The sequence below is a fragment of the Hylobates moloch genome, unplaced genomic scaffold (genome assembly GCF_009828535.3).
Source record: "Hylobates moloch isolate HMO894 unplaced genomic scaffold, HMol_V3 SCAFFOLD_1, whole genome shotgun sequence".
NCBI classification, from domain to species: Eukaryota; Metazoa; Chordata; class Mammalia; order Primates; family Hylobatidae; genus Hylobates; species Hylobates moloch.
The window spans coordinates 186376153-186403431 of NW_026652276.1; the positions used below are offsets into that span (position 1 = coordinate 186376153).

The window sequence follows — 27279 nt, forward strand, 5'->3', positions numbered from 1 at the left end:
GAAAAAATCAAGTTGTAAACTTTTATTACAAATTAAAAATGAAGTTCTTAAAAATCTCAACTTGACCAGATATGAAACAATTTAAAAACCTTTAAAGGCGTATTGAGAAAAACCAGGCTTTTTTAAAAAACACGTTTCTTATTACCAAAAAGAGATGCCTTTAGGTAAAAATAATAAAAACCCCATGCTGCATAGATAATGCAGATAGTTCTATTTATCTGGTCAACGGGCAAAAAGCAAGCACTTAAGGTCTTCAGCTCCAATCTTTTGTTCATTTCTTACTGCTGGAATTTCATATTTCTTCTTGTTGGATGACTAAACCGGATGATGGTAGAGATGGTAAGCCGGCATTTACTCAGTGCCGCCCTGCTCAGCCTCGGGAGCCGACGAATTCTCAGCTGGTGGATTTTGTCTCTTTGACATCTTGTGGTTTAGGGTTTTCTGGGCATCTGCGTCGGTAATTGAAGTTGCGGCGGTACCGACGTTGAGGTGGCTGCTGACCTTGGGTCTCATCTCCTTGATTTTCTGTATCTTCTTCATTGCCGTCCTCTCTAGGCTGTCTTTGGCAAGGAGGGCCCCTGCGGAATCGTGGTCTATATCCCCGATACATATTCTGCCTCACTGGTCTACCTTGTTCTCCTGCACCCTGGTTGTCAGCACCCTCCATCACTTCTCCCTGCACAGGAGGGTTGGAATACTGTGGTCGACGCCCATAGGGTCTCCGCATGTAGTAAGGTGGGAACCTTTGCCTGTGGTAGGGCCGGCATTGTTGGGTCCGGCCTTCGGGAGCACTCTCCGATCCCTCGTTCTTTTCCCTACTCTCACTATTCTGGTAATTTTGCTGGTAATTGCGTGGAGGACCCCTACGACGTGGATAGCGTCTATAATGGTTAAGGTCTGCCGCATATTTACTGCCTTGAACTGGAACACCACCAGGAACTGTAACATTTGCTGCCTCCGCACCCTTTTCTCCTTCAATAACATCAAACTCCACGGTCTCTCCATCTTCTACACTGCGAAGGTACTTCCTGGGGTTATTCTTCTTTAGGACAGTCTGGCGTACAAATACATCTTCCTTGGTGTCATTCCTGTTGATGAAACCGTATCCGTTCCTTACATTGAACCATTTTACTGTTCCCAAAACCTTCGTTGCGATGACCTTCTTGTCCCCGCTGGCAGGCGCCGCCGATGTGAGGCCGCCCGGGCCACCGCTCCCTGCGCTGCTGCCCGTAGTGCCGGGCTTGGTGTCAGCGGCACGGAGGGCGGGGGCGGCGGGGGGACGGGAGGAGGGCGGCGGGGGGACCGGAGGAGGGCGGCGGGGGGACGGGAGGAGGGCGGCGGGGGGAAGAGGGGGCAGGCGGCTGCTGGATCTTGGCCTCGCTGCTCATGGTTGCGGTGATGTTGACTGGGGCCGGCTGTGGCAGCTGCGGCTCCTCCCGTGTATGACGGTAACTAGGCCGGCAGTGGCGGAGCTGCTCAGGGCTCTCTGGGGTCCGCTCTCCACTCCCGCTACTGATTGAACTCCCCAGTGGAGAGTTCTAAGTGGCATCTCCGGTGTGAGTGGCCTGCAGGCATGGCGCTGGCCACCAGCCAGGAAGGTCTTGGCCTGTTGGCTCGACTGGGTTGTGGGCCACAGAGCAGCCTGGATCCTGAGCTTCAACCCCTGTTTGCTGGAGCTGGTTTTATGAGACGGAGACCACCTGACAGATTTATTTATTTATTTATTTAGAGACGGATTTGCGCTCTTGTCGCCCAGGCTGGAGTACAATGGTGTGACCTCGGCTCACTGTAACCTCCACCTCCCAGGTTCAAGAGATTCTCCTGCCTCAGCCTCCCAAGTAGCTGGGATTACAGGCATGCACCGCTACACTCTAATTTTCTTTTTGTATTTTTTAGTAGAAATGGGGTTTCACCATCTTGGCCAGGCTGGTCTGGAACTCCTGTCTGTTGTGGGAAGTCAGGGACCCCAAACGGAGGGACTGGCTGAAGCCATGGCAGAACATAAATTGTGAAGATTTCATGGACATTTATTAGTTCCCCAAATTAATACCTTTATGATTTCTTAGGCCTGTCTTTACTGCAATCTCTGAACATAAATTGTGAAGATTTCATGGACATTTTATCACTTCCCCAATCAATATTCTTGTGATTTCCTATGCCTGTGTTTACTTTAATCTCTTGATCCCGTGGTCTTTGTAAGCTGAGGATGTATGTCGCCTCAGGACCCTGTGATGATTGTGTTAACTGCACAAATTGTTCGTAAGCATGTGTATTTAAACAATATGAAATCTGGGCACCTTGAAAAAAGAACAGGGTAACAGCGATGTTCAGGGAACAAGGGAGATAACCATTAGGTCTGGCTGCCTGAGAGCCAGGCAGAACAGAGCCATATTTCTCTTCTTTCAAAAGCAAATAGAAATATTGCAGAATTCCTTTTCTCAGCAAGGAACAGACCTGAGAAAGAGAATGCATTCCCAAGGGTTGGTCTCTAAGATGGCCTGTCCCTCTAAAATGGAATGTCTTTTACAGTTGCAGATAAGGGATGAAATAAGCCCCGGCCTCCTGTAGCACTCCCAGGCCTATTAGGACGAGGAAATTCCCGCCTAGTAAATTTTTAGTCAGACCGGTTGTCTGCTCTCAAACCCTATCTCCTGATAAGATGTTATCAATGACAATGCATGACCGAAACTTCATTAGCAATTTTAATTTCGCCTGGGTCCTGTGATCTCGCCCTCCCTCCATTTGCCTTGTAATATTTTATTGCCTTGTGACCCACACCCTATTCGTACACTCCCTCCCCTTTGAAAATCACTAATAAAAACTTGCTGGTTTTGCGGCTTGGGGGGCATCATGGAACCTGCCGACATGTGATGTCTCCCCCAGATACCCAGCTTTAAAATTTCTCTCTTCTGTACTCTTTCCCTTTATTTCTCAGACCGGCTGACACTTAGGGAAATAGAAAAGAACCTATGTGAAATAATGTTGAATTATTGGGGGTGAGTTCCCCTGATACCTGTCCTTAGGTGATCCACCCACCTCGGCCTCCCAAAGTGCTGGGATTACAGGCCTGAGCCACTGTGCCTGGCACTGACAGTTGTTTTGAGGGAGGGTCACTGAGTAAGGTGGGATGCAAGTAGCTAGGAGGGCCTCTACTCAGTCATGGGAAGACCTGAGAAACTAAAACTCTGGGCTGGGCCATCTGTCCTTGAGGGCCTGTGCCCACATGCTTCACCCAAGAGTTAGCCCAGAAGCCCCACTTCAAGAAGGGGAATGACAAGTGGTCAGTGAACATGTGAAAATATTCTAAGCCTCTTTGACAATCCAGTAAACAAAACTACAAGAAAATACCATTTCACATCTACCAGACTGATAAAGATTATGAAGTTGAACAATATCAAGTGCTGGCAAAGATGTCACACAATTAATGAGATGGTCAGTGGTAATGGGAGCATAAATTAGAACATCCACTTTGGAAAACAGTTTAGTAATTTAAACATGTTTCTACACTCTGACCCAGAAATTCCACTCCAAGAGCAGCTCTTGTCAATGTACACCAGGAGACATGTACAAGAATGTTTATAGCAGCACCATTCGTAATAGAAACCACTGACAACGGCCCAAATACCAAAAGTAAAATGGATTTTAAAAACTATGGTATATTACACATGAATACTATGAACCATTTCAACAATCAATTGTAGCTACTTGGAACAATATAGGCGAATTTCAAAAACATTGTTTCAAGAGAATATATACTATATGAATCAATATAAAGTTTAAAAACATACCAAACTGAATATATTGTTTACAGATTCAAACATATATAGGAAATCTATCAAGAAATACAAGAGAATGGTAAACACAAAATTCAGCACAGTGTTTGCCTTGGAGTTGGGAGAAAAGGGAATGGGTTTAGGGAGGAATATCCCAGGGACTGCAGGATTCATTCTAATATGATTTTAACTGAGGGGTAGGTTCACAGGTGTTCATCTGATTATGATTCTTTATACTTTATATATTTTATAAAATTTTTTGATCTGTTCGGCATTTAGTAAAAATAATTTTTCAGCAGTTGAAAAATAGAGTGTGTGGTGCTGAAGGCTATCATCCTTAGCAAACTAACACAGAAACAGAAAACCAAATACCACACGTTCTCACAAGTGGGAGCTAAATGATAAGAACACATTGACATAAAGAAGGAAACAACAGACACTGGGGTCTACTTGAGGGGGGAGGGTGGGAGGAGGGAGAGGAGCAGAAAAAATAACTACAGGATACTGGGCTTAATACCCAGGTGACAAAATAATATGTACAACAAATCCCCTTGATATCTGTTTACCTACGTAACAAACCTTCACATGTGCCCCCAAACCTAATATAAAAGTTAAAGAAAATAGAGTGGAAACAGGAGATAGAAAATGAACGCTAGGAGACTGAACCAAGTCTGAAACAGAATGTAGCCATGGTACTGGGGACATGTGAGCACTGTATCTCCAGAGGGCAGGCCTACCTTGAGAATGCTGAGCTATCTGGCAGGCCAGAAAAGGCCTGATCATCTGGGAGAACTAGAGGAGATTTTAGGGCTAATGTTTGGGTCCTCGGTGCAACTTTGAACAGAGAGAACGGATAATGCTCTTGTCCTCAAGTCTAGAGGAGGCATTCTGAGGAGGGAAAAGACTTACTCTCTGAAAAGACTTGAAAGCTGTGTGCCCCGGGCAAGGTGAGGTGGCTTATGCCTATAATCTCAGCACTTTGGGAGGCCAAGGCAGGAGGATTGCTTGAGCCCAAGAGTTTGAGACTAGCCTGTAATGCAGGATTGTCTTCTCGGTCACTTTGCAAGCCAGGGACCTCTAGCCTGTGATGCCCTACCCAGGCCTCACTGTCCTGCTACAGGAGACGGCCTGCCCAATTGGCCCACCTGGGCTGAGTCTGGCCTATGCTCCAGTCCTGGAGTTCTTATCCCTAACCCAAGAAGAATGAGGATGCGCTGAGAATAGAAGAGAAAGCAAGGCACGGAGTTTTATTGAGTGACGGAACAGCTCTCAGGGGCCGTGGTGGGGAGGTCAGTCCCCAACCCCAATGGTCAGGTGGTTTCTCCGTGTGCTGCTGGGTCTGGGGCCTTTTATGGACTCAGAATGGGGAGTGTGTGCTAGTTGGTGTGTGAATACGCAAAAAAGGTTAAAGTAAAGACACCACTCAAAGGTGGGCACGAGCATGCAGAAAACCAATTAGGAAAGGGTAAGTATATGTATAATAGGGGAAGGGTGAGGATCAGTCAGAGGAAAACATGCCAAATGGGAAGACAAGTTCTCAGTCTGGTCTGAGGATTTAACCTGTAGCTTGGCTTTCAGGCTTTAAACTGTCTTTGGCTTGGAGGCGGGGTTTCACAATTGACTTACCTCTATCTGCCCAGGCATTTGGCTGCCTCCTGTTGCTATCACCTAGCCAACATGCAAAACCCCATCTCTACTAAAAATACAAAAATTAGCCAGCTGTGGTGGTACACACCTGTAGTCCCAGCTACTCGGGAAGCTGAGTCATGAGAATCGCTTGAACCTGGGAGGTGGAGGTTGCAATGAGCTGAGATTGTGCCACTGTACTCCAGGCTGGGCAACAGAGCAAGACTGTCTCAGAAAGAAAAGAAAATAAACAAACAAAACCATGTGCCCAAATCTGCGCCACTGGCTTGGGTTTGTAAGAAGGGTCTTTCAGAAGGATGTTGGAGACTGTTCTATAAACTTTTTAATAGCAGAATACTTAAAAAAAAAATCATAGGTGGAATCTCTTCCCATTACCCCTGTCCACAAATACATATACAACACATAAAAGAGCACTACACTGGAATTCACATAGAATAAGATCACTTTTTTTGAGACTGAGTCTGTCACCCAGGCTGGAGTGCAATGGTGCATGTCGGCTCACTGCAAACTCCTCCTCCCAGGTTCAAGTGATTTTCCCACCTCAGCCTCCCAAGTATCTGGGATTAGAGGCACCTGCCATCATGCCCAGCTAATTTTTGTATTTTTGTAGAGATGGGGGTTTCACCATATTGGCCAGGGTGGTCTTGAACTCCTGACCTCAGGTGATCCGCCAGCCTCTGCCTCCCTAAGTGCTGGGATTACAGGCATGAGCCGCCACACCTGGCAGCAAGATCACATTTTCTAAGCTCCCTTGTATTGTATCTTTCTTACAGAAGCATGACTGGCTGCCTGTGTGATCATAGTGACAGAGTTAACTGGAGCCTGGGGAGCTCTGACGCAGGGACAGAACTCAGCTGACAAAGCTGATGCATTGCTCTGGTGCCTGCGGATCCGAGGGCCCTCTCTGAAGCCTGGTTCCCGATGGGTTCCGGGGAGAGTTTGAAAACTGCTGATGTGGATGTTATTCTTCAGTGGTTTTTGTTTTGGGTTTTTTTTTTTTTTTTTGACCCACTCCTCTGAGGACTTGCTTTACTTTCAGTGGTAGAAGGGAGAGTAAAGCATAAACAGGAAGACCCAAATTATGTGCCCCTCCTTCAAATTCTGGCTCTCTAAGTGCTTGATCCTGCAGGGTTGACCAAAGCTGTATGATCGCTTGGAAAAGTGGCTCTGGCTCTGCTTAGCGGCCAGTACAGCAGAGGCCCATCAATGACAACGGGGATGAGAAATGGAGGTGGAGCCTGCAGCAGTGACAGTGACTATGAGAAGCAGGAGACCACATGCCTGGGGAGGAGGATGCGAGTCACAGCAGACAAAGGGGGCTCCTTTACGGTCTGCTGTCATGATATCCTTCGACTTGCCCAAGGCCAGTGTGGCCTAAACAAAACAAAGTGGAAAAAATGTAAGGAACATTCCTTAATAAGGGAGAGAAGACAAAGTCCTGGTCCCTTGCATACAGTGGTTTCTGCTCAGTGCTATAAAGCACAAGACATTTGGTCTTCTCCTTGAGAACGTCATATATTATTTTTCTGAGACAGTCTTGCTCTGTCGCCCAGGCTGGAGCATAGTGGTACCATCTCGGCTCACTGCAACCTCCGCCTTCCAGGTTCAAGTGATTCTCATGCCTCAGCCTCCCGAGTAGCTGGGACTATAGGCATACACCACCACGGCCCGGCTAATGTTTGTATTTTTTTGTAGAGATGGGGTTTCTCCATGTTGCCTAGACTGGTCTCAAACTCCTAAGCTCAAGTGATCTGCCCACCTTGGCCTCCCAAAGTGCTGGGATTACAGGTGTGAGCCACCGCACCTGGCCTATTTTTTATTCCTATTGAGACAGGGTCTTGCTCTGTCACCCAGGTTGGAGTACAGTGGTGTGATCACAGCTCAAGCTCAACCTCTTGAACTCAAGCAATCTTCCTGCCTCAGCCTCTAGAATAGGTGTGACTACAGGCATGCACCACCATGCGCAGCTAATTTTTTTTTTTTTGTAGGGTTGGGGTTTCACTATGTTGCCCAGGCTAGTCTCAAACTCCTGGACTCAAACAGTCCTCCCACCTAGGCCTCCCAAGTGCTGGGATTACAGGTGGGAGCCACTGCACCTGGCTGAGAACATATTTACTTACTCTTCAGGAGTTACTTGGTCCCTGAATAGCTCTGCTCTTTGTACTCTGGAACCTCAAATGACACTGAAACTGCAATAATCTGATTTCCTCTGGCTATGAAGTTAGGCTGAGGAGAGCACAGTGAGCCCTGCTGACCTCTTGCCAAGTTTCTGGTTGTTTTCTTTTCCAACAAGGCTGGATCCTTTCTCCATCAGAGGAACAACACTGTGTGCTCAGCACAACTCAGATGGTGCCCTGCATCTCCCATTGCCCTGGAAATCACGCTGAAGAGAAGTGTCCAGATGCCACCTAGTGGAGTTAGCTAGTCTCTGTTGGTGCCATCTGTTAATAAACCAAATTGGGCTTAATGAATCATCTTCAGCATCCTCATAGCGCTGCTCCTTCCACAACTTGTCCTTCACCTCCTCATCACTCTTAATATTATGACTAATACTTTTAGTGGTTGTAGGGTGGCTCCGGGTGGGGGGCATTCATGCTGTGGTTCTCACTCCAGGCAACAACTTAGAACCACCTGGGAGCCTTTAAAAAGTACTGATATCTGTGCCCATTTCAGGCCATGAAACAATCTCCTGGGATGGGGCTGGGACGTTGGTGGTTTTGCTGTTGTTGCTTTAACAGCTCTATTGAGGTATAATTAACATTTGATAAAGTGCACATTTTTAAAGTGTTCTATGTGGTAACTTTGTATACAGCCATGAAATCATCACTACAGCAAGATAATGAACATTCATTCCTTAACCCCATCCCCAGGCAACCACTGACCTACTACCTGTAACTAGAGATTTGTTCGCAAATGGAACCATAGTATGTAGTCTTTTTTTTTTTTTTGTCTGGCTTCTTTCCCTCAACATAATTTTTTGAGATTCATCCATGTTGCTATATGTATTAATATTTCATTCATTTTTATTTCTGAGAAGGATTCCACTGAATGTATATATGAGAATTTGTTTACCCACTTACCTGTTGATGCACATTTGGGTTGTTTTTAGTTGTGGACTATTGCAACTAAAGCCACTATGAATATTCATATACATGGATATACAATTTCATTTATCTCGGGGAAATACCCAGGAGTGGAATGGCTGGATGGTTGGTACTTAACCTTTTTTTTTTTTTTTTTTTTTTTTTTTAACAGTCTCACTCTGTCATCCAGGCTGGAGTGCAGTGGTGTAATTAAGGCTCACTGCAGCCTGGACCTCCTGGACTCAAGTGATCCTCTCAGCTCAGCCTACCAAGAAACTGGGACTACAGGCGTGTGCCACTATGCCCAGCTAATTTTTTTTTTTTTTGTAGAGACTAAGTCTCACTATGTTGCCCAGGCTGGTCTTAAATTCCTGGACTCAAGTGATGTGCCTGTCTTGGCCTCCCAAAAGAGCTGGGATTACAGGTGTGAGCCACCATGCTCGGCTTTTATTTTTTTTATTTTTATTTATTTATGAGATAAGGCCTCACTCTGTTGCCCAGGCTTGAGTACAGTGGCACAATTATGGCCCACTGCAACCTTGAACTGAAATCCTGGGCTCAAATAATCCTCCTGCCTTAATCTCCCAGGTAGCTAGGAGTACAGACATATGCCACCACACCTGGCTAATTGAAAAAAAAATTTTTTTAAGAGATGGGCCTTTTTTTTTTTTTTTTTTTTTTTTTTTTTTGAGATGGGGTCTTGCTCTGTCGCCCAGGCTGGAGTGCAGTGGCGTGATCTCGGCTCACTGCAAGCTCCGCCTCCCGGGTTCACACTATTCTCCTGCCTCAGCCTCCCGAGTAGCTGGGACTACAGGCGCCTGCCACCACTCCTGGCTAATTTTTTGTATTTTTAGTAGAGACAGGGTTTCATTGTGGTCTCGATCTCTTGACCTCGTGATCCGCCCGCCTTGGCCTCCCAAAGTGCTGGGATTACAGGCGTGAGCCACCGCTCCTGGCTGAGATGGGGTCTTGCTATGTTGCCCAGGCTGGTCTCAAATTCCTGGCCTCAAGCAGTCCTCCCGCCTCAGCCTTCCAAACTGCTGGGATTACAGGCATGAGCCGTTGTGCCTGGCCATGTGTTTAACTTCTTAAGAAACTGTTTTCTGGAGTGGCTATACCATTTTGCATTCCCAAGCTGATAAGCATTAAAAGCTTCCCACATGATTCTAATGGACAACCAGACCTGAGTCCCTGCATTACTCCAAGCTGGGTAGGTTGAGGCGAAGGGCTGGGCAGCGTTTGATCAGGAGTCCACAAGAGTTTGAGAGTACACAGCTTATGCTTGGTGTAGACTTACTGTGATTCTCGACCCAGCACAAACACTGCAGTCTCCTGGGAAGGCTTTTTGAAAATGCAGCATATCCCACTGCTTCATTTGACTAGCCTAAAAAAGAGAAAGAAATGTAAAAAAGGAAAATGCAGTGTCTGCTCCCTCTTCCCCCAGAGAGTCTGATAAAATTGCTTTGCTCTGAAAGTGGGAGTGTGGGCCTGTTTCAGTCATCAGTTTATTAACAGCTCCCCCCCAGAGTTCTAGGGCATAGAGTGACCAACTGTCCTGATTTGTTATGGAGGGAGGGGTTTCCAGTGCCATGAAACTTTCAGTGATAAAACTGGAAAAATCCTAGGTAAACTGGAACACTTGGTCACCCTACGTATGGACCACCAGCATAAAGATGTTGGGCTTTAGTGTCAGGTAGACTTGTCAGTCTGCCTGTCAGCCTTGAGTTATAGCTCAGGGTGTGTGTGTGTGTGTTGGCAGGAGAGGGAATTGTATAAGAGGGAAAGTGAGGAGACATGAGTGTCCAGAATAGATGGGGGCCTGATTTCCTCTCTCCATTTTTTGTTTCAACGAGGAACAAGTCAGAGATGGCTCAGCTAGGAGTTTTGGTTGCTATTAAAAAGGAGGGACAAAAATATAAAGGGTAATTTCCTGAGAAAACAGGCAGTGTGCCGTAATGGCGTTTGGAGCCACACTGCCTCACTTCCAATCCCAGTCTTACCACTGCCCATTAACTGTGTCACCTGGAGCAAAAAGCTAGATTCTCTGCCTCAGTTTCCTCATGGATATAATGGGGATAATATGTCTACCTCACAGGGGTTGTCTTCAGGACCGAATGAACCAAGATATGTAAAGCTCTTAAAATGGTGCCAGGCATGTACTAAATGTGTGCCATTATCATCTTAGTCTTGTTAAAATGAGAGGAAAAGAAAAATCCCTATAGTCTCTATAACCTATGTCCATAGGCTGTCCTGCTTGGTTTCCTATGGAAATGTTTTTGGAGTAACATTTCAGATTCTGTGTGTGTGAGGTCTTTTTTGGTCCCAGGGTCTCACTCTTTACCTAGGCTGGAGTGCGATGGTCCAATCACAGCTCACTGCAGGCTTGACCTCCCAAAACACCACCATGCCTGGCTAATTAAAAAAATTTTTTTTTGCAGAGATAGAAGTGTATGTTGCCCAGGGTTGTCTTGAACTCCTGGTCTCAAGTGATCCTTCTGCCTCAGCCTCCTTAAGTGCTGGGATTACAGGTGTGAGCCACTGCACCCAGCTTTGTGTTATGTTTTTTCAAAACTATAGACACTTGGTTCTATGTGGCAATGTAAGAGGAAGGCAAGATATTTATTATATGCTTAATATCCTTGTGCAAATCATAAGGGAGACATAAGTTTAGAATGTGATTTTACTTTCACCAAGTTGTTTCATTGGTGAGTTGCCTTTTTTTTTTTTTTTTTGTGATGGAGTCTCACTCTGTCTCACCCAGGCAGGAGTGCAGTGGTGCGATCTCAGCTTACTGCAGCTTCCGCCTCCTGGGTTCAAGCGATTATCTTCTTTCAGCCTCCCAAGTAGCTGGGACTACAGGCGTGTGCCACCATACCCAGCTAATTTTGTATTTTTAGTAGAGGTGGAGTTGTGCCATGTTGGCCAGTCTGGTCTCGAACTCCTGACCTCAGGTGATCCACCCACCTTCACCTCCCAATGTGCTGGGATTACAGGCATGAGCCACTGCGCTCAGCCAGTGAGCTGCATTTCTGAAGTTAAAAAAACCAACCAAGAACGTAGACTAATACTGACAACTGTTAGAATTCAAATCTCAAAAGTTCCATCTCAGTCTTTGTAAAATAACATTTAACATCTGAGGCAGTACAAGATGGACTCAAAAAGTATATCCAGCCTTTGCTCATTCTTCATAGACCTAAAAAAGCAAACATGCTTAAAACATTTTAAAACACTAAATTCATTTTACCAAACATGAAAGCGTAGAAAACATCGAGTGGCCACAGTATGAAGGACGGCAGGACAAGGTTGGGATTGTGGACCTATGATACCCCTTTACAGTACTTCATTAAAAAACTTGCTTCTCCCGATGCTAATATCTCTTAACTGCAGAATCAGGAAATTGACATTGCTACAATGCTATTAACTCAGCTATAGATCTTATTTGGATTTCACCAGTTTTTACATGCACTCTTTTTATCTTGTTTCATTTTTGAGGCTACTTCTGAATTTCAGAACATCATATTAGAAACTGAGCCTAAATTTAGCTCCCATCACACTGGCTAGTTCTGTTTAAGCTTTAATTAGGTCCACCAAATTGAAGCCCAGAACAAAATTTATGAACACCAACACTCTTTGATCTTCTATATTATTTATATGAAAGGTGACCACAGATGATCTCCTATTTACACAAGTTACATGGGGAAGTCAAGGACCCTTTCCCAAGAGGCTTCTCCACTTACTAGCTGTTATGATCTTGAACAAATTACCCGATCTCTTTAAACTTTGGTTTTCTCACCTGTAAAATGGAGATAATAATCTTACATACCTCAGAGTTATTTTGAGGATTAGAAAAAATGTGAAACACATGATCAATAACGTTATTTATCATCACTGCCACCACCAGGGGTATCCTGGCCCTTTAGCCCATTTCTTGATATCAGAGCAGTGCCGGTACTGCTTAGAGCTGGGAGTCTGCCCTGGGTGCAGACTAGAAGTCTTTGCTCTCCTGGCAGATGGCGAGGTGGAAGGGTGTACTTTCTCATAGCTGGGATGATGGCCAGGTGGCACGCAATCCTGTCTCTTCCCTGGCTGAAACTGAGAATGCATTTCCCAAAATGCTACTGTATTGATATTAGACTTCAGGTGCATCATGGGGCCTTTATGGGTTGTCCTGCAACCTAATCACCCTTGATTTTACATTTAAATGAAGATTATATTAGGTTGCAAATGTAACATTTGGAGCATAGCCCACATAGTGGGGATCACTTATACGAGAAAGACAGATAGTTACTCGTATATTATTTTTGAAACTAAGACATCACTTTGCCTGAATACCCTTTTCAAGCAGAAATATGGTTAAAAGTTAAAAATGGTAAAATTTTTAGTATTGAGTGTTGGTCACTTCCAAATGACAGCCAAGTTCTCACCGCTGGCTCTAGGGGATACATTATTTCACACAGTCGAACATGAATTAACATAGTATTGCTGGTCATAGTATGTCTGCTGCATTGGACAGAATCGGCAGTATACTGGAGCTGGTTTGCACGGCCTCAGGAGGATCGATGGTGTCTCTTTTCAGCTCTGTGTTCAGTGAGGACAGGCTGCTGCTAGCTTGCTATTAGCCATGGTGGGCATATTTCTGTCACAGAAATTCACAGATGCTTTCCCTCTCACCCCCTAAAGGCTGTTGTTTCACATTTACCAGCACACCACTAGCTCCTTCATTGTTCACTCAACAATCATTTGTTGTATGCCAACTGTATGCCTGACGCTATTTAGGAACTGAACAAGACAGCCCACCCAGGTCCTTCCCTCTTGGAATTTTAAGGTGATCACTAAAGACAAATTTGATGTTCACAGAAATATGAAATATACATATTTTTGGAATGAAAAATCCCCAGAATGTCAATGTAACCCATATGGTAATCCACACCAAGCTTTACAATACAAAATCTCCCTTGGAAAATTGAAGCAGATTGCTTTTAAAGACATCCGAGGCATTCCCTTTTTAACCATTCCCAGAGAAATAGATTCCACAACTTTTCACTGTAATTATTTTTTATCACTTTCAGTTTTTCTCTGGTCCTGTATCCATCCAGTCTCTTTAAGCTTCGAAGCACAGGGCCAAACACTGTACTTTGGTAAACATGAAGGTAAGATCACCTAATGGCTCCCCTATATTTCTTCTTTCTTTTTTAAAATATAGACAAGATCTTGTTATGTTGCCCAGGCTGGTCTCAAGCGATCCTCTTGCTTCAGCCTCTCAAAGTTTTGGGATTACAAGTGTGAGCCACTGTGCCTGGCCTCTATTTTTTTTTAATGTTTTTGCTTCCTCTGTTATTTTCATTTATTTTCTAAGGATATGTTAAATTCCCTGAAGAGCATTTAAATACAAATGCCTGGATTCCTACTCCCTCTGTAAATGCTGATTGAACTGGATTATGGTGCAGCCCAGGCAACTGGTAACTTCTTATTTTTTATTTATTTATTTTATCTATTTATTTTTTTGAGATTGTGTCTCGCTCTGATGCCCAGGCTGGAGTGCAGTGGCACGATCTCGGCTCAGTGCAAGCTCTGCCTCCTGGGTTCACGCCATTCTCCTGCCTCAGCCTCCCAAGTAGCTGGGACTACAGGCGCCCGCCATCACGCCCGGCTAATTTTTTGTATTTTTAGTAGAGACGGGGTTTCACCGTGTTAGCCAGGATGGTCTCTATCTCCTGACCTCGTGATCCACCCGCCTCAGCCTCCCAAAGTGCTGGGATTACAGGCATGAGCCACCGTGCCTGGCTGGTAACTTATTTTTTAATGCTTCATAATTTTTAATTAAAAATTTAAAAATAGGCCTGATATCCTTGAATCCTGAACCTCTGAGTGTTCCATTTAATTTCATCAGAAAATAACCCTCCAGTTCCATGCTAGGGGCTGGGGGAAGTCACCACTGGGCTGCATAGGTGAAGGGGACTTGTGGGGGTCCAACAAACTCATGTGAGACTTTCAAACCCCCTTCTCCATTTTCAACATCTTGTTACACCCCATCCTCTGTGGTACCTACTGCCTCTGGGAGATGGGAGGAGAAAATGGGCCTCTCATCAGTATTCTCCTCAGACTACTTTAACTTTCTTCTTCTGATAAGATAATTATCACTCCAAGTCTGCCATTTGCCTTTTGTATGTGTATAAACTTTCAAATTTAAGAGTACATAATAAAATGAACATATCTTAAGTATATAACCTGATAAATATTTCACAAATGATTAGATTCATTTAACAAGCTCCCAGGTCAAGATACAGAGCATTTCCAGCACTGCGGAAATCTCTCTTGTGCCCCCCAAAGGTAACCACTGTTCTATAAATCAGTCTGTTTGTATTCATGGCTTTAATTCATCAAGGTTACTTTGAATGCCAATTCATTAATTAAAATGTTAAACACTGCTAGGCTCAGCATGGGCCTGGCAGGAACATCCTCCCAGTGCTGGAAGGTGAGCACGGACTTGGAGGCTCCCTCTCTGGGTCTGTCCTACAGCAGAGTCAGCTGGTCCTCTTCTCCATGTGGAACATCTAGCCCATGTCAAAATGGTCTCAGTTTATTGAGTTGCACAGAACCAAAAGATGTGTACAAATTGAAAACAAAAACCCGCCTCTGATTCTTTCCAAAAGAAAAGCTCCAGGATCCCCGAGAGTTTCCCTCCCCATGCCCTTCTGTTCCCTGGGGGCTCTCCTTTGCCCTATTCCAATAATATGCAAGAATTATTACCCTCCTCCCCTAGCCTGCAAGTCGTGTTTGGATTGAGGAACATGCAAGAGATTTTTGGGGCACAAAGGAGACTAAAGTTTGGCTACGAAATCAGTAAGGTAAGTGAAGTAGGTTGAGAGAAAATGAAAATTCTAATACAGACTTTAGAAGCTCCTATTTTTTTTTTTTGAGATGGAGTCTCGCTCTGTTACCCAGGCTGGAGTGCAGTGGTACAATCTCAGCTCACTGCAATCTCTGCCTCCCAGGTTCAAGCGATTCTTGTGCCTCAGCGTCCTGAGGTAGCTGGGACTACAGACACGTGCCACCATGCCCAGCTAATTTTTGTATTTTTAGTAGAGACATGGTTTCACCATGTTGGCCAGGCTGGTCTCAGACTCCGGATCTTGAATGATCCACCCACTTCGGCCTCCCTAAGTGTTGGATTACAGGCATGAGCCATCACACCCAGCTACCTTTTTTTTGAGACAGGGTCTTTCTGTTGCTCAGGCTGGAGTGCAGTGGCGTGACCTTGGCTCACGGCAACCTCCACCTCCCAGGCTCGAGCCATTCTCTACCTCAGCCTCCTGAGTAGCTGGGACTACAGGCTCCCATCAAGTCTGGCTGACTTTTGTATTTTTGGTATAGGCAGGGTTTTGCCGTGTTGCCCATGCTGGAGAAGCTCCTATTTTAATAGCTGCTTTCTCAGTACTTGTTCAGGTTGCAAAGGAAGCAAACACTTTTGTGACGATGCTGTTTGCTTTACAAATTTACCAAAATATTTGATGGCTGAAGGGGAAACCCAGAAAAGTTCCACCACTTTAAAAATGGAGAACCTTCCTAAAGTTAATGACCTTAGATCAGATTCAAGTTTTGAATTATCTCAATAAATGCAGCATCTCCAAGTTGTTGAAAGCTTCCCACAATGATTCACTCTTGAATAGGATTGATTTGGTCTTTGAGGCATTCAGCTTTCTTTGCATCTTTTTCATTTACTTTTCTAGTTGAATGGCTTATGAAGATGTGATGAATAGAAAATAAACTTATTAAAATACATTCCTGGGAACTTTATTAGAAATATGGGTACTTAAAACCTGCTGCTCTGAATAGCCCCAATGAGATCAGAAAGCAAGAAATAATCCATTAGGCAAGTGGTTATTGCCTAATGGAAAAAAACAAAAAGGAGAAAAATATTTAAGTATAGTAAAACCTAAGTAAACCAACTAGAGGACACATTGAATTTTTTTTTTTTTTTTTTTGAGACAGAGTCTCACCCTGTCACCCAGGCTGGAGTACAGTAGTGCAATCTTGGCTCACTGCAACCTCCGCCTCCTGGGTTCAAGTGATTCTCCTGCCTCAGCCTCCCAAATGGCTGGGATTACAGGTGCCCACCACCACGTCTGGCTAATTTTTGTGTTTTTAATAGAGATGGGGTTTTACCATTCAGTGTGCCTGGCTGATATGCTGAATTTTGAAACACCTTTATGGAAATACAGTGGTATAGGAAGAACAGTCCGTGGGTAGTTTTCTTTTTTCCTTTTTTTTGAGACAGAGTCTTGCTCTGTCACCCAGGCTGGAGTGCAGTGGCAAGATCTCAGCTCACTGCAACCTCCGCCTCCCAGATTCAAGCGATTCTCCTGCCTCAGCCTCCCAAGTAGCTGGGATTACAGGCATATGCCACCACGCCCAGCTAATTTTTGTGTTTTTAGTAGAGATGGGGTTTTGCCATGTTGTCCAGGCTGGTTTTGAACTCCTGACCTCAGGTGATCCACCCACCTTGGCCTCCCGAAGCGCTGGGATTATAGGTGTGAGCCACCGCGCCTGGCCAGTAGAATTTCTTTCTACAGGAGGAAATGAAGTACAGTGGAAAAAGCACTGTTTTGAAAGAACAATCGGGCTTGACCAACAGCCAGCTGTGAGGTCTTAGTATCTCATTTAAACTGTCTCAGTCTTGGCCAGGCATAGTGGCTCATGACTGTAATCCCAGCCATTTGGGAGGCCAAGAAGGTTGGATCGCTTGAGTACAGGAGTTCGAGACCAGGCTGGGCAACATGGTGAAACCCCATCTCTACTAAAAATACAAAATGTTAGCTGGGTGTGGTGTCATGCACCTGTGGTCCCAGCTACTCAGTGAGCTGAGGCTGGAGGATCATTTGAGCTTAGGAGGTTGAGGTTGCAGTGAGCCCTGATTGTGCTAGCCTGGGTGACAGAGTGAGACACTGTCTCAAAAAAAAGCCCCCCACGAAAACAAAAATAAGCTGTCTCACCTGTAGAAGAGGGTTCTAGGGTTAATTAAGATCACTTCCAGCTTCCTATGGTTTTTCTAGGCCTATGATTAGTTTTGAAAGAGGCTTCACAGAGTTCTGGCTTTGGAGAAAAAAAAAAAAAAAAAAAACAGAATGTATAGGCCCCTTTTACAACAGAGCTTGATGTTACCCGGGCCAGTGCACAGTGATGGACTGCCAGCCACAGACAAGGCTCTCAGTGAACTGGTGGGCAAAAGAAGTCCTTGGTGCGGGAAGTGCCACACTGCTGTTTTGTGACGGTGGGCAATACAATGTTACAAACATTTATTCAATGTGCCTATACTATGTGTCAAGTTTCAAGTCTGCTTCCTCTGGTTTTCTGTTCTGCACCTTAGTGAAAATATTCACTTGGGACTGAAGCAAAATGGCAAAAAATCTGCCTTAGTTTGCCTGACAGCTTTGGCTCTGAGTGGCCTTGCTCTGCTCTTCGGGCACTCCAACCACTCCCCAAAATGATCTTCTCCATGTCAGGATCTTAGACATGAATTTCAAATGTGCTCTCAGCACTGTCTGGCAATTTAGTTCTTTACTTTTTTTTTTTTTGAGACAGGGTCTTGCTCTGTCACCCAGGCTGGAGTGCCGTGGCTTGATCATAGCTCACTGCAGCATTGATCTCTTGGGCTTAAAGGATCCTCCCGCTGGGACTGCAGGCGCCTGCCACCATGCCTGGCTAATTTTTGTGTTTTCTTTTATAGAGACGGGTTTTCGCCATATTGCCATCTTGAACTCCTGGACTCAAGCAATCCACCCGCCTTGGCCTCCCAAAGTGCTAGGATTACAGGTGTGAACCACTAAGCCCAGCCCTTAATTCTTTCTTTACTTTTCTCAAACTTCTCCCAAGCTTTCAAACACATTCATCTTGCCTCATGGTCACTCAGAAAATGGAAGCCATCAGCTGGGCATTCCCTCATCTTCCCAGCGATAAATCTATAAGCTGACTTCCTCCCCATTACCTTAGAGGTGTCCCTCTTTCTACAAAGGCCAGCATCTCCGTCCCTCCTGCCATCTCAGAGACTTCTTCTTTTTTTATTTAGTCAGATAACTCTCTTTTAAATCACCCTGTATGAGTCTGTTTTCATACTGTTATAAAGAACTACCTGGGACTGGGTAATTTCTAAAGGAAAGAGGTTTAATTGACTCACAGTTCAGCATGGCTGGGGAGGCCTCAGGAAACTCACAATCATGGTGGAAGGCGAAGGGTAAGCAAGACATTCTTCACAAGGCAGCAAGGAGACACGTGGAGCGAATGGGTGGGGCGGGGGGAGGTCGGGAGGGAAGAGCCACTTATAAAACCATCAGATCTCGTGAGAACTCACTCACTATCAGGAGAACCACATGGGAGAAACAGTCTCCATGATTCAATTACCTCTGCCTGGTCTCTCCCTTAACACGTGGGGATTCCGGGGATTCTGGAGATTACAATTCAAGAAGAGATTTGTGTGGGGACGCAAAGCCTAACCATACCACACCTCTTTCTCTTGCTTTCTTAACCTCTCCCTGTCCTATTTACCTCAGTCTTACCAGCATATGGATTATAATCTGCTCTCTCCTCCCTTGAAAAACAAAAAACACAAAATCCAAAGCCTCCCTCGTGCTGTCTAAGCTCCTTAGGATTTGTCTGTCTACACAAGTAATTCCCTTGCTTAGCTCTCACGCACCCTCCAAACCACTCCAGTCTGGCTTTGCCCAAGCTCCGCCCTCCCATGCCAACTCTACTCCGTCACACCTGTTTTGCTGAGGCCACTGTGGTATGTTGAATAGTGGCTCCCAAAAGATATGTCCTAACCCCCAGGCCTTGCCAGTGTGACCTTATTTGGAAAAACAGAATTTGCGGATGTTAGGCATCCCCAGATGAGATCACCTAGGATTTAGGGTGGGCCTTAAGTTCAGTAACAGGTGTCCTTGTGAAAGAAAGGCAGTGGGAGATTTAAGACACGGGAGAAACAGGGAAGAAGGCCATGTGAATGTGGAAGCAGATTTGAGGGTTGTGCCTCTAAATCAGGGAAGCCAACGATAGCAGTCACCAGAAGCTGGAAGAGGCAAGGAAGGATTCTCTGCTAGAGCCTTGGGAGGGAATGCAGCCTGCGGACGCCTTGATTTTGGACTTCTGGTCTCCAGAACCATGGGAGAATAAATGTATGTTGCTTTAAACCAGCACATTGTGGTCATTTGTCATAACCCTAGGAAACTAATAATTGACCAATGACCGCCACATTGCTAAGCCCTAGACACGCCGCCATCCCTATCTTCCATTTTGCAGCGGCATTTGGTTCAGCTAACCGCTCCTTCCCCGAAACATGTACAGTCCTGGCTTTCAGGGAACCACTTTCTGCTGGGGTCACTCTTTGCTTTGAAGGGCTTCATCTTAGGGTTCCCTGCCAGCTTTCTGGCTCTATCCAATCTCTCTTCTCTTCTCCCTTTACATTCTCTCAGGTAATCACAACAATATTTTTTTTAGTAGAGACGAGGTTTCACCATGTTGGCCAGGCTGATCTCAAACTCCTGACCTCAGGTGATCTGCCCACCTTGGCCTCCCAAAGTGCTGGTATCACAGGTGTGTGATACCGAGCCACCGTGCCCGGCCTGCTTCCGATCTTCACTAAACACTCCTGCTGCCAGCCCCTCAAAAAGCCTCTTCCTCCTTTGATTTTCCATATCTGAAGAAATGACATCTCCACCCAAACTAATTGCTCTACCAGAGACCTGGGAGTCATTCTTTACCTAGGCAAATCTTATCAATTTCATATCTAAAGTACATATATCTTGAATCCACTTCTTCTTTTTTTTTTTTTTTGAGATGGGGTCTCTGTTGCCCAGGCCAGAGCACAGTGGTGTGAGCATGGCTCATTGCAACCTTTGTTACAGTGGGCAGCTAATTAGGCACGGGCAGGGCAGGAGAGAGCTCCCTCACCCCCCACACACCAGGAGAGTTGGGTGGCCCTCAGGTCATGGTCAGGCAGTTGTTAACTGTTTCGCTAAAGTAATAATTGGTCACAGCCGGTGCCAGGGAAAGGCAGTCTCCTAATAGAAAACACCTGAAACTATCAGCCGCTTCCCAGTAAGATCTCAGCAGTGGGGAGAAGTAATGCAAGATCCTGGAAGTAGGCCAATGGATAAAATCCCCAAGTCAAGAGATCAAGCTGCACACTTGGTTTCTCAAGTCGCCTGCTTGGTCCACTTCCAAGCTGCACTTCCCTTCTTTCCTTTCCTTACTGCTCTAAAGCTTTTCTTGTTTTGAGATGGAGTCTCACTCTGTCGCCCAGGCTGGTGTGCAGTGACACGATCTCAACTCACTGCAACCTCCGCTTCCCAGGTTCAAGTGATTCTCGTGCCTCAGCCTCCTGACTCCTAGCTGGGATTACAGGCACGTGCAACCATGCCTGGCTAATTTTTTTTTTTTTTTGGAACAGCCTCTCACTCCTTCACCTAGGCTGGAGTGTAGTGGTGCAACCTCCGCCTCCTGAGTTCAAGTGCTTCTCCTGCCCCAGCCTCCCAAGTAGCTGGGATTACAAGCGTGCACCACCATGCCCAGCTCATTTTTTGTATTTTTAGTAGAGATGACGTTTTACCATGTTGGCCGGGCTGTTCCCAAGCTCCTGACCTCAGGTGATCCACCTGCCTCGGCCTCCTGAAATGTTGGGATTACAGGTGTGAGTTACTGCGCCCAGCCTCTAGAGCTTTTTAATAAACTTTCATTCCTGCTCTTAAACTTGCCTCGATCTCTTCTTCTGCCTTATGCCCCAGTTGAATTCTTTCTTCTGAGGAGGCAAGAACTGAGGTTGCTGCAGATCCGTATGGGTTTGCCACCAGTAACTTGGATACCTTCCACTGGTAACACCTTGACCTACCTCCCGAGCTCAAGCGATCCTCCCGCCTGAGCCCACCAAATAGCTGGGATCACAGCTGCGCACCACCATGCCCAGCTATTGTTTTTTAGGGACAGGGTCTCCCTGTATTGCCCAGGCTGGCACACACTTTTCTTTATAGCTACTGTCATCATCTTTCAATCACACTGATGTTCACCTTCACTTTGTCTCTTGCAGTAGCTTCCCACTGATTCACCACACAGTGGCTAGAGTGCCCTTTTAACAGATCACAGTACCGTGGCCCTCCTTAAAGCCCTTCCAAGGATTCCCACTGAATCGGACACAAAATTCAAACTCCCTAAAGGCCTTTTGTGGCCTCGTCCCTGCCTTCTGTCCATCTCTCTGCTCCTGGTCTGTCCACAGTGGACGCTCTTTAGGCTCCAAGAAGTGATCTCTGTCTTCAGATCACTTCTTCAGAGAGAACTTCCTGAGAGCTGCCCCCTCTCCATCTTAAATGTCTCTCCTGTTACTTTCTTTCACAGAATCCAGTTCTTTCCACCATAGCATTTGCCACAATCCATAATTACACATCTGATCATGTGTGTATTTATTTGCTTTCCTCCTCACTGGGTTGCTTCCAGAAAGCAGCTGGGATCGTGTTTCTCGTCCCTGAGCACAGAGCGCCTGGCTCAGGGGCAGGCACAGAGAGGGTGCTCTCTAAGTACTCGCTGAATGAATCCACTGTCTTCTCTTCTCCTCACGGTTGTCTCCTGCCTCAAATGTAGGTCTAGCAGGAAGGCTCTTCTGGTGAGAATACCTTCACCCCCGGCAAAAAAAAAAAAAAAAGAAATACCAAAAATTTAAATTTTATGAAAACCCGAAGACTTTGTTTTACAAACATATAAATTATTTTATTTACAAAGCCATGTTACAAAAAAAAAAAGCAAAAAAAAAAAAAAAAAAATACAATCGCTCACTGGAGAATATTTCCAGGCCTGGTGAGGAACCATGGCAGTATCAACAGATACATGTTTGTTCTTTCCTTTTAAAACTGTAAGCCATAGAATTTACTATTTACACCTACTTTAGACATTTATTCTGCTTACAATATCACAGGCATGGAATGAACTCTATCTGACAGTGCTAATACATAGAGGTGCGGGACAAAGAAGGAAAATACTTAGTGTTACAAAATATGGATTGTAGAAAAGAAACCCACTCCACAAGTGTGGCATTTGTTTAGAATGATTGGACATGCTTTCTTCAAAATTTTTCTGGAAAAGGTTCTAAAATCGGTAGTAGGAAAGGACAAATGAGCAGGTGCAAATTCTTGTCTGTGCAACAACAGTTATTTAATATACCCCATGACTGACCAGCTACGTAAAACCCACAGAGTTTTGTTAAAGTGCCATGGGCCGACAGCATAACAAAATATAAGGTGTAAATAGAAAATTTCTTTTTTTCCTTTTTTAAAACAAGAGTTCACTGAGAATCAGCAATAATAGAATATGCTGTATAAACTATTCTCTACAAAGGTTGATCAGCATTATTTACAATTGGTACATTGATACAAAAGAAGGCATACAAGTTATCCAAGTCGCTTTTTTTTTTTTTCACTTTATTTTTTGTTATATAATGGCTGACAGGTCTATGCATTGCGTTATGCTTAACAACCAGAGCTTTCGAGCCTCTATGGCTGGCGACAAGTCAGGAGATCTTCAGGCAAAGAGGGGTGTGTGCAGTCAAGGGGCTGGGAGAGAAGACTGAGTGGGTGTGCAGAACAGAAGGACCCAGAGGACATCACCCTAAAAATGTTTTATAGGCTGCTCCAGTTTAACTCCACTAAGACAAACCCAAAGAGAACCTTTTATTTGCATTCCATTTTTCAAGCTGCAAGTTTTTAATACATCATTGTAAAGTAAACCTGTGGTTGATTGCAAAGGAAGAATACCGTGGGCTTTCCCTTTTTGCCCAGTTTTCCAGAAATATCCTCACCTTGGTCATAGCCAGTCTTTTGACAAAGTAAGCAGCATTCGATGGGGGTGGGGGGGGTGGGGGTGGGGGGCTCTTTATTCCAGCTTCCAATTCAAGATGTAGAGAGCTACAACGTCTAAACCTATTGAATTGCTCCTTTAGTCCTTGAGACATTATTTCTCAGAAGCAGCCACTTAATCTCTCAACCTTTGTTTTCCCTCTTTGACTATAAGAGTTTATAAATCAGAGGGTTATTTTGCTGCGGAGATTTTGTTTTTTGTTTTTACTCCTGCAAGTTTTACAACTCAAAATAAATTATAAAAAACAACAGACCTCTGAAACCGAACAAGACAAAATTGTGCAAAAATAACAAAGATATGTACATACTTTTCAGTCTGAAGAAATGTACAATAAAAACATAATTCAAAGAACATTTTAAAAATATAAACATTGCTTAAACTTTCCTAAGTTTCATATTGTTTCTGAAACTATTCTGGTCAGTTAGCTCTGTAATATAGTAAAACATAAATTATTACAAAATTAACACTATAAAAATTTACTTTAAGAATATCTTCTAAACTTTTTTTCAAAGGGTCTAACCTTGTTTATAATTTCTTAAACATTTATAAGTCTTAAAATCTCCTTAACCTTTTTTTTTTAAAAAAAGAAAAAGTAACAATCATCCCTTCAATTTGCAGTCTCTTTTCCCAAGATGTAAATAAACCAGCATATAAGTGCACTTTTAACACTGTAGAAATAAAAATGAAATCATCCGAACTAATGTCCTGGGGTACTTAATGTCAACTCCTGATTTTTAAAAAAATCGTTTTATATTAAAAAATTTAGTAATCCTGTAAGAAACACTCACTGTCAGTGCAATTCCATTGATGAAAATCACTCCATTTGCCTCCCGTCTTTGCAATTCCAATTGTGTGGTGAAACTTAACAGTAGTCTGATCTTTGGGTTGGGGGAATGGGAAAGAAAAGGAAAACTTCGGGGTGGGGATGATGAGGGTTCTGCCCAGCTGTGAAACTAGCATTCATTTCTGATTAAAGGATGAAGCAAAACCTCCCAGTATCTCTGCTATACATCATAGGCGAAGTTACATGATTAATAGCATAGAACACCTATTTTATGTTGTGAATTCCTTTCCTGATTATGATTCCCTACTAGAGCTTATGGTATTGCTGTTTCTTTTAAAACTCCAGTGTGAATAGTTCTACGGCTGCAGGGCTCCAGCGTGGCTCTTCCAAATGGCTGTTCTTCACTGAGCAGTGGCTGTCCTTACCATTCCTTCATGGGGATGGCTGTCTCTAACACAGCAAAAGCTGATCCATGGGTGTTCTGATCCCACCAGGTCCCTGTGGCCCAGGGCATGGGGGTGGGTGGGAAATGCTATTATTTATTCTGACAAAAGGTTTGACACATACTCTTTTGCGGAAGCTCTCCCTGGAGGGATCTTCCTAACCCAGGAAGGCAGCCTAAGAACCTTTAGCAGCTGTGGTCACCGTGCCTCCTCACAGAGTGGCTTTCTGGGTTCTCACAACCTTTTTCCTGGTATTTTTCCCTCCTAGCTCACCCTGCTGTGGGCGCTGGCACACTGATCCCTGGAAGGGATTCTGCAGATTCCCGACCAGCTCAGACCACCACAGTCTCCAGTTTTTTTAGGGATCATCTCCTACCCACCATGCTCTGCTTGCTGCCACCTTCCCAAACCTGTTCTGGCCCCTGTCCCTGACTGGTTTATCCTTTCTGAGCTGCACAGCTGGACAGTGGTATTAGGTAAACCACATCACTAAATGGCCACTGTTCTCAATCTTACTTCTAGCATTTGGCTCCAGCCATGGTGGGCTGTGGAAACCGGATGAGGGAACCCCACCCACCCTCCAATTCTCCACTCCCAGCTCCTCCCCAGCAAAGCCCCCTCTCCCTGCACGCAGTCCTGAGGGGATCCTATGACAGCCAGGTCCTTTGAAGGCCAGTGAGGACCCAGAGAGTGGTAGACGTAGGGATGGAAGGGATCGGGTGGAGAGGACAGGAAGAAAAAGGGCTCTGCCTGTGCTAAAGTTCAAGAGCTTCAGAGCATGCCAACCTGGAACCAACATTCTGCAATGTCTGCTCTCATGGCTGGAGCAAAAGGATGGTACAGTAGCAGCATCAGGAGCTAGGGGAGTGACCCCAAATTTGGAAGAATGTAAAAACATGGCAAATGAAAGGAAAGACAGCGGAAACCAAACACTGGAACTGTTTTCTGTAAATCTCAAATTCACCTTCTTTGCCTTTTTAACTAAAAATTGGTCAATTAAAAAAAGAAGAAGAAAGGCCAGAGTCACAGGGAGTGCACAGAAAACAGACTCTCCCCCCAGCCCACTGCCCTCCCTCCTCCTCCCCATGGCCTCCTGGGATGGGATTAGGTGGCCTGGAATTGATGTGGAAGTGGCTTCATAGTCTTGTTACGGAAGAGTCCTTATTCTGCCCGTTCTGTTTGTGTTCTTCTAGGAAAGAAAAGAAAAACTTGTTTCAAAACCATACAGTTGAGATTACCCATGAGAATTCAAGGATGGAGCCTCAGTTTTCTCATCTATAATAGAGAGGACAATATCCCACCTCCCATATCCAGCAAAGGGCAGCTGGAATAGCAAATGAGATGATGGATCTAAAGGACCCAATAGCAAATGAGGTGATGGATCCATGCATGTAAGGCAGTTACAGAGGTCCTCACTGTTGAGGAAAACACAAGGACGAATGCCGCGGACATTCCTGGGAGTCCTCTTTGGGAGAGTGGACAGAATAACTGATGCCTTCATTTTTGTTCTCCATTAGTTCACCTTTTCCTACCTAACCTACAGATGACATAGCAAATTATCTCAGGAAGGATTCTAGCGTTGGGTTAAACACAGAGGCTTTGGAGAGAGAGATTTTGGGTTCAAGTTACTTGGCTTCTTAGTGTAGCCATCTTCATCTGTAATCATCTTGTCCCTCACAGGGTTGTGAAAAGGTTTAAATGTGTGTAGTGTGTGTAAAGGACACAGCACATAGCCCTCTCTCTGCAGGCAGAGAGTGCTACACAAGTGGTGGCCATTATCGTGTTTGTCAGGGCTGATTGCTGGCATTTTGGGTTCCCAGCAGGTGTACCCGGAGCTATGGGCACATGCGGGCTGTGTTTGGTGAGGGTGAAGTGTAGTCTGTAGGTACACATGAAAACCTCTACAAGAGGCCCCATCATCAGAGGCTGACAGCTAAGCATAAATGTGCCTTCCCACCCCAGCACACATGACGGGCTGCAAGTGTTCTGGCACAAAAAGGACTCAAAATGGTGAGGAGACTCTCCCTGGCCTGGGGATACAAAAACAATTTCCCCATAATCTTCACCCAAACTCTACCCAAGATTTGTGGGAAAATCCCAAAGGGCAAAATACACACACGTTGCTATTTTGTTATTTGGTGTCTACAAAACATGCGGCACGTCTAAGGCAACATAACAACACGGTTATATATACACGCACACCCACACGCACACCCACACATTTTCCAATCATGTGTAAGGGGCAAAACCCCACCCCCTAATCCTTCCTGGTCCTCCCTAGACACATATGCACACACTCCATTGAGAAAATAATTTATCACAGGTGTACACACCGACTACTCTTATACCTCAAGTTTATAAAAACGACTAAGTCTACCCTGAATACTGCTGCCATGAAACTGCATCCTGAATGGTGGCTGCAGCTCATCAGAGGTTTTTGAGAGAGTGCTGATGGACAGATACCATGGGCAAGGCCTCCCCCTCCTCTTTTTTTTTTTTTTTTTTTTGAGACAAAGTCTTACTCTATTGCCCAGGCTGGAGGGCAATGGTGCGATCTCAGCTCACTGCAACCTCCACCTCCTGGGTTCAAGTGATTCTCCTGCCTCAGCCTCCTGAGTAGCTGGGATTACAGGTGCACACCACCATGCCCAGCTAAT

At 44.9% G+C, this 27279-nt stretch overlaps 1 protein-coding gene and 1 pseudogene across 9 annotated transcripts in view; both read right to left on the minus strand.

Moving 5' to 3' along the window:
- Window positions 1-142: 142 nt before the first annotated feature.
- On the minus strand, window positions 143-24693 carry LOC116814214 (Y-box-binding protein 1-like; annotated as a pseudogene).
- The window catches only part of ATXN7L1 (ataxin 7 like 1), a 277135-nt gene continuing 272814 nt past the window's right edge, over window positions 22959-27279 (minus strand). For 5 of the 9 annotated variants that reach the window (XM_032761344.2, XM_032761341.2, XM_058425739.1 and 2 more), the window contains one exon: window positions 22959-25811. In XM_032761344.2, the coding sequence (XP_032617235.1) occupies window positions 25770-25811 (42 nt within the window). In that variant the 3' untranslated portion in view covers window positions 22959-25769. The remainder of the gene's footprint in view (window positions 25812-27279) is intronic. The other 4 variants (XM_058425748.1, XM_058425740.1, XM_058425737.1 and 1 more) reach the window with 1 other exon arrangement.